Source organism: Nicotiana tabacum, chromosome 5 (assembly GCF_000715075.1).
Source record: "Nicotiana tabacum cultivar K326 chromosome 5, ASM71507v2, whole genome shotgun sequence".
Classification (NCBI taxonomy): domain Eukaryota; kingdom Viridiplantae; phylum Streptophyta; class Magnoliopsida; order Solanales; family Solanaceae; genus Nicotiana; species Nicotiana tabacum.
In genome coordinates this window covers 153,679,707-153,693,135 of record NC_134084.1, presented here as the reverse complement: position 1 = coordinate 153,693,135, position 13,429 = coordinate 153,679,707, and the positions used below count along the sequence as shown (strand labels likewise).

The 13,429-nt window shown below is 34.8% G+C and overlaps 2 protein-coding genes across 4 annotated transcripts; one reads left to right on the top strand and one right to left on the bottom strand.

Moving 5' to 3' along the window:
• The first annotated feature begins 221 nt into the window (after positions 1-221).
• Positions 222-5,057, top strand: LOC107760951 (uncharacterized). 2 transcript variants are annotated; one of them, XM_016579099.2, is made up of 5 exons: positions 222-523; positions 1,257-1,687; positions 1,776-1,985; positions 3,686-3,883; positions 4,677-5,057. In XM_016579099.2, the coding sequence occupies exons 1-5, from the start codon at positions 292-294 to the stop codon at positions 4,716-4,718; spliced, it is 1,113 nt and encodes a 370-aa protein (XP_016434585.1). In that variant the 5' UTR covers positions 222-291; the 3' UTR covers positions 4,719-5,057. The 2 variants fall into 2 exon arrangements, 1 of the variants encoding a protein (XP_016434585.1); XR_012709939.1 differs by having other exon boundaries at positions 230-523; positions 3,633-3,883.
• Positions 5,058-5,161: 104 nt separating this feature from the next.
• LOC107760950 (calcium-dependent protein kinase 4) lies at positions 5,162-11,027 on the bottom strand. Of its 2 annotated transcripts, none has more exons than XM_016579096.2 (9): positions 10,883-11,027; positions 9,973-10,785; positions 9,319-9,462; positions 9,089-9,241; positions 8,797-8,912; positions 8,451-8,618; positions 7,741-7,965; positions 6,335-6,487; positions 5,162-5,661 (listed from the first exon to the last, which is right to left on the bottom strand). In XM_016579096.2, exons 2-8 carry the CDS (start codon positions 10,700-10,702, stop codon positions 6,362-6,364), a joined length of 1,662 nt encoding a protein of 553 aa, XP_016434582.1. In that variant the 5' UTR covers positions 10,703-10,785; positions 10,883-11,027; the 3' UTR covers positions 5,162-5,661; positions 6,335-6,361. The 2 variants fall into 2 exon arrangements, with proteins under 2 accessions (XP_016434582.1, XP_016434583.1); XM_016579097.2 differs by having other exon boundaries at positions 6,335-6,445; positions 10,883-11,026.
• Positions 11,028-13,429: the final 2,402 nt, after the last annotated feature.

Below are 13,429 nucleotides of genomic sequence, written 5' to 3'. Positions count from 1 at the left end.
AATATAGGGTATCCCATAGGCTTAAGGCTAGATCTGTCTCTTATTTGAGTCAAAAGTGAGGTGTTGGGGGATAAGTGCATAGATTTGTCATTTTGAGAGATGCTATATGAGAGATGCTGTTAGGGATTAGTCGGCACTTATTTTGATCCGAAATTTTAAATAAAAAATCTTAACTTCAATACAATTTAATTTATTTTTGTCCTAAAAAATTAAAATTAAGATGGTGGGATAACAGGCTAACGTGAGGCCAAAACTGGCTGCAGACGGAAAAAAGCAGAGAGGTTCTCTTCTATGGCTCTGTTTGCCCATGTGAGGTTGCTCCCCCAGCAGCACACCACTTTGTTGATTTCACCATCTTTCACTAAACATAATAAATCAAACTTCCCCCAACAATTCAAACTTGAGAATTATATTGCAATTTCCAAGAGAGCAATACCCATCATTTCCATACATGCCTTAGCAGCAAAGACAACAGAGCACTCAGATTCCAAAGTCCAATCACTTCCCCCAACTTCCTTTAATGGTAAGCATAAAAAGGAATACACCATTCATATGCCTAGGCAATTTCATAATTTAAATTTTGTGGATTCAGTCTTTAAATTCCTATACCATTCAATTTACTAGGCAATTGAAATTTAATTTAGAAATTAATACTTCTTCCGTTCCAGTTTATGTGTCATTTATTAGGCTATTCCAAAAAGAATTCTATATTTGGAAATTAACTTTACATTTTCCATTGTAACCTTAACGAAGCTTTTATAGACCTACAAATATTACCACATGTTTAGATCATAAATTTCAAAAGTTTTATAGACACATAAATATTATGGCATATTTAAAATCACAAGTTTCAAAGGTTCATTTCTTTCTTAAACTCCACTCGATTCAAATTATGTCACATATATTAAAATAAACGAGTATTATGTTTCTGTATTGAAAATACTAGATTAAGCAGTGATAGCCACAGCTACGGGTAACCCACTAACTTTGGTTCAAATCATATATTTGTTTTAAATATATGATTTGAACCAGTATGTATAAATTATTAATTTAGAACGCAGTAACTTAAAAGGATTAGGATTCTGAACCCATAAACTTGAAATAGTGGTTCGTGTTAAGTTCAACCAGTGAATAAGGCTGTATTCCCTTCTGTTCATGTGATAAACCATCGTTTGGCCTCTCCCTGAATTTCTATGTCTATTTTATGATAAATTTTTTTATTTATTGTATGGACGATGGAAATATCAATTTGAAAGGATGGGCTGCGTTTGCAAAAAAAGTGTCGGGGGAATGGGATGGGTTTGGAGCAGAATTTACAAATCAAGGTAAGCCGATTGAATTACCAGAAAATGTAGTACCTGAAGCTTATAGGGAGTGGGAAGTGAAGGTATTCGATTGGCAAACTCAATGCCCCACTCTTGCTCAAGGCGATGACGCCTTCTCGTTCATGTACAAGTCCATTCGGCTACTTCCTACTGTCGGCTGTGAAGCTGATGCTGCTACTAGGCATAGCATCAACGAGAGGAGTATTGTTGATGACAACGTTTCTGCTTTTGCGTATCAATCCAGTGGATGTTATGTAGCCGCCTGGTCCAATGAAAATAAGGCAAATCCCTATAAGTCATGGGAATTGGAGCATTGTTTGATTGATCCTCGGGAGAAGGAGTCGAGGGTGCGGATCATTCAGGTTAGAGGTTATCATCCGTTTATTGATTTAACCCGTTTTGACCTGCTCCAGTTTGACCTGGCCTGTCTATTTGACACCTCCAATTCAGGTCGTGCGCCTTGAAGATTCTAAGTTGGTATTGCAAAATGTTAAGGTGTTTTGCGAGCATTGGTATGGCCCGTTTCGAAACGGGGATCAGTTGGGTGGTTGTGCTATTCAAGATTCTGCATTTGCTTCTACCCAAGCCTTGGACCCTGCTCAGCTCATTGGTGTTTGGGAGGGTAAGCATGCGATCTCCAGCTTTGACAATGCTCCCCAAGTAAGCACTAAATAACCCTGTACGATCTCCTACGTGTTGAATTGCGTAACCATCTCACTAGGAAATTCTTAGTGCTTTTTGCGTGGCGGTGAGAGTTGAAACCAGGACCTCTTGCCTGATGTAATACCATATTGAATTGTGTGACCATCTTGTCCAAAAACTTAAGTTGTTAGAGAGCACGCTTTCTAATTACTTAATTATATTATGTCTCAACCGTATCATCCTCCTATCATCAAGTTGACGCATGCTTTCTTTTTGTTACTTCCAAAGCTAACTAACATTACATGACATACAGTCCTTAGTGCTGAATGTCCTGCGCAACAAAAAACAATCTAAAATCATAGTGATTGTAGCACCCCCCCCCCCCCCCCGCGTTGTTTTTGGTACAGCATCAAGAACTTTATTTGGCAGTAGAATTGTAGATTATAACATTCATGTGTCTTGACTTCAAGTTTATCAAGAATTGGGTTTTGAGATTTTTATCATACATTAGCCATTTGCTTGACTTCCTATCCCCAGAAGTTGACAACCATAATCTCATTTGTCACTTTTTGCTGCCTTGCTTTAGTTTAGGAAGAAATCTAGTAGACTGAGAATTGGATTTCTGCTAAAGCAAAGCCAATTATCTTCACAAACCAAAATTGATTCTTGCTTACCTTTCTATACATCTGGGGAGAGCACATGGATAATTCTCGCAGCGTTGAACTATTTGTGACGTCTGCACTTGTACCGATGCTTCATACAGAAGTTCTGGGAAAGAGTAATAGGGAGTAATCGTGTTGAGTAATAGGGAGTGGTCGTGTTATTCTTCACATCTCTGTTGCCTGCAGTTAAAAATAAGCTGATCTTAAGGCCATTGTTCTATCCTATCCAATAAATTAATCAACTAATGTTATTCAGGTAAAATATGGGCGAAAAATGCAGCAACACCAGCTGTTCTTTTGAGTCATCAAAATTATAAAACAATTGAAATAACTATTAGTATTCGGAACAACGTTTTCTTCTATGCATGGGTTGTGGTATCTAAAAAGCTAGCTAGATAGAAATGATTATCAACTTTAGTGCTGTTACTCTTGCCCAGTTAAGGACGATAGACCTTCTAACGGATCCTTAATTAGGGGCACGTGAACCCATGGTCTCTCCGCCAAACTAGATATTTTATGTGCATATTTTTTAAAATTGATCTAATATTATATGTTGGCACCCATGCTCCAAAAAGGCTAAATGGTACACTTGTTTTAATGTTGAGTTATTTACCTAGAGGAGCAGGGATCGATTCCAACTTAATACTTTTTTTTTCTTCTATGTTTAATGGTGCACCCATGTTATAGAAATTCTAGATCCGCCTCAGTTAATCTTTCAATGAAAATACCATTTTAGTCCGCGCAGGCAATAAACCTTCACACACTAATCAACAAGAATTCAAAATACTGACTTGATGGCAGAGTAGTTACAAAGTAAAAATCGACAAATTGAATAGTGTACCAAACAACATCTTATTGATTTGACTTTTCAGCTTACCCCGTTTCTATTGTAGTTGTAGTAGTAGTTTCATGCTTGCAATCTACTGCAACTGAACTTGCTTTCTAGGGAATTAGTAATCCTGGAAAAAATTGACTTGCAATGTCTGTGTTAAATAATTAATAGCATGTCAGCATCAGAAGGAATAAGTAATGGAGAGTTCTGAATTACACTGCCAGAAAGTTCAAGAGCTCGTCGATGACAGCACCAGGAAGACAGTTAGAGATGAATTAGATCTTGTTTTGCTCCCAAGGCAACTCTGGTGTTGTTTGAAAGACGTTGCAGGTGGCGAAACTTGCTGCGAAGTTGGGTGGCTGTTCGAAAAGGGACGTGCCATGACGTCCAAATGCATATTCTCTGATGATGGGAAGTTAAAGGCAAGTAGTTTTCTTATTGTTTTGTCCTAACAAGGAAATTTTTTGGTTATTTATTCTCAGTCTCGCTTTTAGCTTATACTGCATCTATATTGAAGATATTTTATGATAGCATATTAATATGAATATAATTCCCAGTCCGCCATCATATCTTATACCTATTTGTGAAATTTATTAGAGGAAAGACCAGGCGTCTCTGATTCTACAGAATCAGCCTGTTCTTTAATCTCTATTTTCTATTGGCGAAGGCCTCTGTTGATAACCATGCTCTGAGAGGTTATATTTTGAATAGATTTGCTCCACTGAATAGTGTAGTAGTGGTTAGGATTTTGTCTTGAATTTTTAATCTATTAAGACTTTCTTTCTTGAAGGAAGGGAAAAAGACCCCTAAAAGAAATAAATCTCATAAATCTTCTTAATATGCCTTATCCTTTTTTTTTTTAAAGGCAAGTTGAGAATCTTTGCTTCTCAGTTCTCACAGTAACAAGACAGCCTCCACAATGTAGTCATTTAAAGAATTTTGTTTAGGGGGAGAATTTATTCTTCCGATAAGTCTTTTTTATATTAGTAGATTGATGTAGGTCACTTGACCAATCATATTAAGTTATTATGTATTTTTTAATAGATTTTGTTGTATTGTCTATATATCATCATTCAAGATTTATATTTATTAGCTTCCGCATGGCACCTTATTATTTTTTATCCCAACATTAACAAGCCTTTTTCTTTAATTGGAAAGGACCATAAATTCCAATGACTTGCTCGATCTGACACTTTAGTTTTGATTATTCTTCAGGAAATTGCTATAGCATGTGAAAGTGCTGCATCCACAGAGTAGGCACCAGTTACCTGCAACATTGACGCAGCCATAGCAAAAGCTACATGCCAAGAACAGTACGAAGAGACTGCTCAATTATCCTTCCCCAGAATTATTTGTGGAGGGAAAATATGTAATTGTATGTTCGTATCTCCAACATGGTTTTACTCAGGAGTGACAATCATTCTCTGTATAGTATCGGTCCGAAATAAACTTAAATAGAGCAACATAATAGGAAATATTTAATTGTATGATCAACATGATTTTATTCATGAGTGACAACCATTTTGTATAATATTTGTCTAAGATGAGCTTAGATAGAGCATCATGGTCAATAAGGATTCATATAGTCAATTCTAACTTGCTATTGTTACAAGTCTTGCGGCACAGTCATTCTTTGCTAATGACTTCTGTTAGTTCTTATACCAAAAGATATACCTTGAACAAATTAAAAAATTATCTTCTGACAAAGAAAAACGTATAGATTCCAGTATTACTATAAACTAGCATCAATTACAACAGCAATAAACCCGGTATACTCTCACAAGTGGGGTCTGGGGAGGGTAGTGTGTACGTATAAACAAACATCAATTAAATTACACAAGTAAAAAGGTGAAAATCATTCAAGGAATAAGACATCATAAGATCAACAACCTAGTTTAATGATTTGAAACAAGAGAGAAAATCCTTGACTAAAGAACACATTAGTGGGACAATTTTCACTGACTATAAATCTCACAACACTTGGTGGAGGCAAATAGCAGTCCGACAGTCTTTAACTCATCTTCTTCTACTCAAACTCGAAGGTACTGGATGTTACTGTTGAAATTAGGTAGAGGACACCATGGTATCATGAAAGTGTATTGCCTCTGGTCTCTTTTCTGTACAACTTGCGAACTAGCCAGTACCAGAAATTAGACTCTTCTTTTGCAGAATACAGGATCAACAGCAAGCTTCATTTTATCTGCAATGCATCATGTTCTACAAAATTCAATTATCCATAAAAGGATCTAATCTTTGAAAATATCTAAGAGAACAAGAGTTGTCCACAGTACAACTCAAAGAAGGGTACATGACTTGATATCCATTACTTCTTTTAGAAGAACTAAGAAAGTAAATATTATGAAATTTTCCAAAAGGAGGAGACAATTGTTCATCGCTTCTTGTAAAGAGGAATTACCAAATGGACGTAGATCTCAACAATTCAATCAGGCTCACAGGAGTGCAGGAAATTTAGCTCTAATGGAAACCTGTAAGCCTATCAATTCTATCAATGTTGAGGGAGAATACAAGAGGGCTTTTCACTAAATCTCAATCTTTTTTTTGGAAACTAGCTAAGAATCCAAAAGTTAAAGAACTCAATGTACCCTTTTGAATTTAAAGGCATGCACCTGTTTTATAGAGGAGAGATGAGAATCCAAAAGTTAAAGAACTCTAAATATAAAAAGGGTACATGCCTTTAAATTCAGTTTCTCAAGTAGAAAAGAACATTTTAAGATTTTTCATTGGTTCATCAACCACAAGGCAAGCAGTAAAATCATGCACCTTTCATTATTACGTGGTATAAGTTCCTAATTGGTATAAGTTTTTGCGCATCCACAAAAATGGGTTACTTCAAAAAGATGACAGGAACATACCTGCTAGAGATATGTCTGTCTCAGAAGCTAATGAGCTCCTGCTGCATCTCTCATGCTCAAATTCAGACTATTTCGCATTGTTCGTCTCCCTACACCACAAGGATTTCCTTTCTGCATCATAGCAACAAATTCCCCATAATCAATTCGTCCATCCTGGAAAGAAGCGAATCCGGAAACAGATTATTATATATGAGGGACAAATATAAATACAAAAAGAACCATTCCATGCATATAAAACACAGTTTTTGAGAGATAATTTTGCCTACATGGTGGGCACATCGAATCATAAACTCTAATGAATTATATTATAGGATTTTGCATGCATGAGGCAAAAAATCTGCAAAAATATTTAGCAGGATATATATCTTGTGTGGCCAAACTTTTTAGAGAAAGGCCTGTTTGGACAAAGTTTTGGGAAGCCAACAGCACTTTTGTTGGAGATTTGAGGTGTTTGGGCAAAAATGGAAAAGAGTTTTTCAGCAGCAACAAAAAAGCATTTTTCCTGCTGTAGCGAAGAAGCTACATATCCTTATCAATAATTTTTATTCACAAAACTACACATTGATTTTAAAAAGGAAATCAACCATTAAAACGTTGTCCCGTTCTCCTTCTTCACCATGAATTTTTTGCCATTTTCTCCCCAACTCTTTCTTCTTGCAAATCGCACCAAATCTCAAACAAAAGATGAAAATATTTTGATTAAATGAAATTGAAAAATTTAATCAGTCTCTAATAATAAATAACTATAACAATTTTTTAAAGTAATAGTAGTTGTAAGTAAATCTGTACATGTTCTATTTTCATAATTTGACGCTTAAAAACACTTTTTTTGACAAGATCGACCAAACACGAACAACTTTTCTAATATTTAACGAAACGCTTCTCAAATGATTTGTCTAAACACTAACAGCTACAATTCTGAAGAACTTCAAAAAACACTTCTGACAAAAAGCACTTCACAAAATAAGCGAATTTTAGAAAAGTTTGATCAAACAAGCTCATACTCAAGAAACCTACAGTCAAGGAGGACTTGTCAAAAGACAACCAAGTTTTTGCATGATCTAGAAATACTTAGAGATATCTCTTCTAATTATTCCTTTTAAACATTTGGATCTATGCTTTATCTGTGAGCATGTGTTACATGTTTCATTCACTTTATTAATCTTATAATCTTTGCACAAGTATAATTCTACAAGTGTGACTAAAAAACGAGAGGTTGAGAAGACTAGCTTAGGCAATCGGACCAAATAAAATAATGACATAATGTCCAAAGATACTTTTGAATTGAATCTGAGTGCACCCAAGCAATAATGATAATCAGAGAGGTCTGCTAAACTATTAAAGCACTTCAATTTCATATTTAGTACCTAAAAGACATATTTATGCTCTAAAGTCAGTCGACTTACATTATCCTGATCGACTTCTCTTATAATATCCTCAAAGTAAACATCTGTAATGTTATGCTCTACACAAGCTTGCTGGACCTCATCAACTGTTATATAACCACTTCCATCCTTGTCAAAATATTGAAATGCTGCCATGAGATGTTCCTCGCGCTCCAATTTATTAAGATGAACAGTTGCCGCAATGAATTCCCCATAGTCAATAGTCCCACTATTGTCCACATCAGCCTGAAATTGTGAGTATTATTATAACTACATCAATGGCCTTAGAGAGTTTAAATGGAGCTTTGCATGAACCTCATAGAAACGCATGTTTAGAGTTACGGGGCAATAGAAAGATCAACAGATATCATGTGGACAGAAACAAGGAACTGTACAATAAAGTGATGGTGTTTATAATGAGGCATATGAAGTGGGTCCAAGTCAGAGTTTAGACCTAACAGTTTTCAGGAACTTGTCACACATAAAAGAAAAGCTGAGTACCTTGCGGATGAGCTTCAGTAACTACAGAAGTACTCAAATAATCTAACACATGAAAGAGCCAAAATTCCAATTGAACTCTCCTCTTTCCAAACAGATCGAATTTACCATCATTACCCTGTGCCATTCTACAGAGATGAAGATTCTAATCTTCCTTGACAGATAGTCACGTCATTAACTTGAGAAAGATGCTGAAAACATATACAATCACTTTGCAATAAAGATTGCCTTACCGCATTCATAAGTTCACGTATCTCCGTATCCTTTAATGTAGAGCCATATTTTCTCAACCCAGCTTTTAGTTCATCAAATGTAATTGCACCACTATTATCTGTATCCATGGCCTTAAACATCTCTCTCAGACCAGCAATCTCTTCTTCTGACAAGCTTTCAGCAATCACCTGGAAGCAGAAAGAATATGTGAAGCTTCACAAAGATTTCAATTACATATCCAAGCAACCCAGAGGGAACACAACAAACTGTGTCACAAATATTATATTGGGTTTGATTGAACATGGAAGAATCTGAGATTCACAATATACTTGAAGCATAGATCTACAATCAGGTTTGAACAGATACCCGCAAAGCCATCTTTTTTAACTTGTTCATAGCAGAGAACTGTTTAAGGCGAGAGAGTACTGCAGGATCCAGTGCTCTATCAGGAGCGACACCATTTTCGCAAATCCAAGGATGACCTGCAGAAAGTTAGAGGATATTGTAATATGAACATTAGTTCATTCACCTGCATAATGACATAGATGTACGCACAGGTATACTATATAGATGCAATTTGAGAATAAATGAAGCTAAACAAAAATATTCCATCAACTGAAATATGAAAGGTTGCTATTACTTAATAAGGTAAACATACACAATACTTCATGAGCAGTTAACCGCTCTGACGGCTGCATGCACAACATCTTCCGGATAAGATCTTTTGCGCTCTCAGATATCAACGGCCAAGGGTCTGAATCAAAATCAATGTGCCCTTTCAGAACTGCGTCAAATATCCCCTGCTGCGTTTCTGTAGAATACAGATTGTGACTTTATGGAGATGGAAATCAGAAAATGGACAATATACACTTTAGGATTACTACATACCAGCCCAAAATGGTGGAACACCACTTAGCAGTATGTATAGTATGACCCCTGCTGTCCACACATCTGCTTCAGGACCATAATGCTTCAAAAGAACCTCAGGAGCCACGTAATATGGACTACCAACGACATCCTTAAATATTTGGCCTGCGGGAGTGAACAACAAGTACCATTCAACCAACATACAATATAAGGAAATGATAGAATAAGTGTATGCTAACAAATCAATGTTTCATAAACCAATATTTACTGATCTCCCAAAGAGTGACAAGTTAGGGATATAAGCATCTCGAAGAATGAACTTTAGTAATAAATACAGCCATGTATAAACTATTCTAGAGAGAAATAAAAGGCCACGCCTGTAAATATGCAGTTACAAATAATTCAGCCAAAATATTAAGAATTAGACCTAAGACGAATACAAACAGAAAAGCATATTTTGAAAGGAACAGAAAAGAGGTATTATCGATACCTAATATTAATCCAAATTGACAATAAACAACATTTGACTAGTGGTAACTAATAACTTAAGTAAATACAGAATACACGTAACCTCACAGAAAGATTTCTTTTTTATGAATTGTTCATTTTAAATATTCAGTTAAATAAGCCGGAGTTGAAGTTATAGATAAAAGTAAGCTGAAACATCATTATTACCTGGTTTAAAGAAAACAGAGAGTCCAAAATCAATGGCCTTAAGAGAGAAATCGTCATCCTTATTAACCAACAAGAAATTCTCAGGTTTAAGATCTCTATGCATAACACCAAGCGAATGGCACGCCTCTACAACCCCGACAACAATTCTAGTCAATTCAGCTGCCTTTCTCTCACTATAATGTCCTCGTTGAATAATTCGATCGAACAATTCACCGCCACTACATAGCTCCATAACAATATGAACATATAAAGGATCCTCATAAGCTCCTTTAATTGTAACAATATTTTTATGCCCAGCTAAATGATGCATTATTTGAATTTCTCTCCTAACATCTTCAACATCCTCTTTCGAAATCAATTTTCGCTTCGAAATAGATTTACAAGCATATTCATTTCCCGTAGAATTTTCAGTGCATAAATAAGTTGTACCAAATTGACCTTGTCCTAATTTACGACCCAAAGTATAAAAATCACGAATATTAGGGGTTTTATGCCCCATTACGTAATAAGCTTGATTACTACCCGTACGATTCATGCTTGCTTTTCTAGGGCTGACGAGAGATAATGATTTTTGTTCCTTTTTGTGATTAGAAGGTGAGAAATTGTCAGAGGAAGAATAAGAATTGGCAGATGAAGGTTCGCGATTGGAATTGGAGTAAGAACTATCTTCGGGCTGAGCGTAGCCCTGAAAAGTTTTGCCTCCGATAGATCCACGGCATGTATTGCCCATCAAACAATCACAAATCACGCGCCTTTCAGCTCGGTAATGTCACGCTCGATAACGCTTTCGTCATCCACAAATGCTTCAATAAGCTGGGAAAAAAACAAAAAAAAAACAGAGAAACTGAAATGAAGATCATAGAAAGTTAATTTGAGCAATATATAAAGAGAAAAAGGAAAAGAAACTTACAGTTAAATGCATATATCTTGCTGAAGAAGATGGATCTAAATGAAAAAAGGAAAAACAAAAGAAAGAAGAAGAAAATGGAGGAAGAGGAAAAGCCGGCGCAGAAAGAGAATAAATGGAGGTCCAACTCCAACATTGGTCAGCTTCAATTAAATGGTCCAATGATATTTTTTTTATATTTAAAAATAATTAATCTTTTAATTTTTCATTTATAATTAAGAAAATATTTATATAAATATCTATAATTTATTTTAGATCACAAAAATTTCTTTCATCCTCAAACATCACATAAAATGAAACCAAAAAAGTACTTATAATTCTTTTAAATAAAATTACGTAAAAGAAAAGGATATAATATGTGTATCCAAAGTTGCAAAATTATTTTAATACATCGGTCTCCTTACTTTTCTTTCATAAAATATATAGACCTTAAAATATGAATAATTAATTTTATAAAATAGTAGAGTGAGAGCATGTTAAACTAGTCCAAATATGGCATTGCCAAGAAACATCCCAATTCCCAATGACTGTTGTCTCGGCTAGGCGGCTAGCTACATATAGTAAGAAAATTGTACCTTTAGGGCTCGTTGGGGAGTGGGATATCAGCGTTATATTTAAGTTGAGTTTATCTCATATTTGGTTAGGATAAAATTACGGTATAATCAATTTCAGAATTATAATATTTTTTTATTTTTATGGAAGGGTAGAATAACTAATTCGGGAATAATTTATCCCGGTATAATTTCTTTAGGATACAAGTTATCTCATTATTAATTATTTAGGGATTAGTTATCTCACCCTCCCATAGGGATAAAAAATATTACAATCCTGGGATAACTCATCCCGGGATTAGTTATACTACGATTTTATTCCAACCAAATATGGAATAAACTCATATCAAATTTAATCCCACGATTAATTATTCATTATCCCTCATACCAAACGAGCCCTTAGGGGTCATTTATTCGTGAAACAAGTTATCTCATGATTAATTATCTCGGGATTAGTTATCTTACCCTCACATAGAAATAAAAAAATACTACAATTTCGGGATTAATTATACCACAATTTTATCTCAATCAAACGTAGAATAAACTTATCTCAAATTTAATCCCAGAATTAATTATTCCTTATCCTTCGTACCAAACGAGCCCTTAACCACTCAAATAGTTAAGAGTAATATATAGTTATATACTTTTAGAAAGAGTCTAAATGAAACATTTCTTCATATATAAATGTATAAAAAACACACATACTAACAATGAAGAATAAATGTGCTTAGTCATATATAACAATACTTTTTAGGATTTAATAATTTTAGCAATGTAAAAGATGTGAGAAAATATACAAGAAACACGGTAGGAGTTTATTAGGAGTGTTCAAAATCGGAACGAAACCGAAAACCGAATCGAAATCGAAGTTTAATGGCTTATTGGTATCGGGTTAATAATTTAACAGACGGGGAACAGATTGAAATTTTTTCATTAACGATTTATCGGTTTGGGGCGGATTATTCAATTTATATAAATATCTATTATTTTTATCCATATATATATATATTAACTATCAAAAATCCTTCCACTTTAGTCTTCCACTCTTCCAGTACTCTATCCATATATCTATGTCTGGACTCATATATTAACGCCTATGAGCAGTGACGTTGAAGTTATATAACATATTGTTGATTTAAGGTAGTGAACTTTTCTTCCTGAGTAACAAAGGGGTTCTCTGGAATCTGTGTAGTCTGCTCAATATTGTTGATTTAACATATTGGATGTAATGTAGGCGTTAACAGACATATGTATGTCTGGACTCATCTGTAATTTCTTATTCTGAATTTGTATGCTAAGCGGTCAGCAAACAATTAATGCACGCAATATAGATTGAATTAGGCCGATAAACCGTCTAATAACCGCCCGATAAGAGCTAAACTGATATCAATCCGCCTGATATCTTATAGGGTGGCTAGCAAATTGTTACGCCCCGCAATATTACGTCGATATTACGTCCCGCAGTATTATATTACGATGATGTTACGTCCTGCAATATTATATTACGATGATGTTACGCCTTATAGTATTACATTACGATGATGTTACGCTTCGTAGTATTATAATACGACGATGTTGTACCCTGTAGTATTATACGTGAAATTGTCGCAAGATAATTGACCTCAGTTCAAGGACAAGATTATTTAGAGATTATAAGCATTATACTATTTCAAGCAAGTGATGAGTAAATTCGTGAATGTGTAAGGGGAAACAAGTCAAAGAAAATGAATTTTCATCCAAGTTTGACATGTTGTGATAAAATACGGCCCGAGCTAAAATACTCGGTATTTATGGACTAGTTCCATACAAGGTACCATATGGCCATGATAGTAAGATGTATAAGGTGTATTAAAGGTGAGTAGTATTTTAAGTAATTTGAGATAATTCTTCATTATGTGGATAACCGGATAATTATTAATTTTAGTGGGAGATTAACAATTAATTAATAAATTAATGATTAATTAAATCAAAATCTTGGATAAGGTTTAAGCCAAAACGT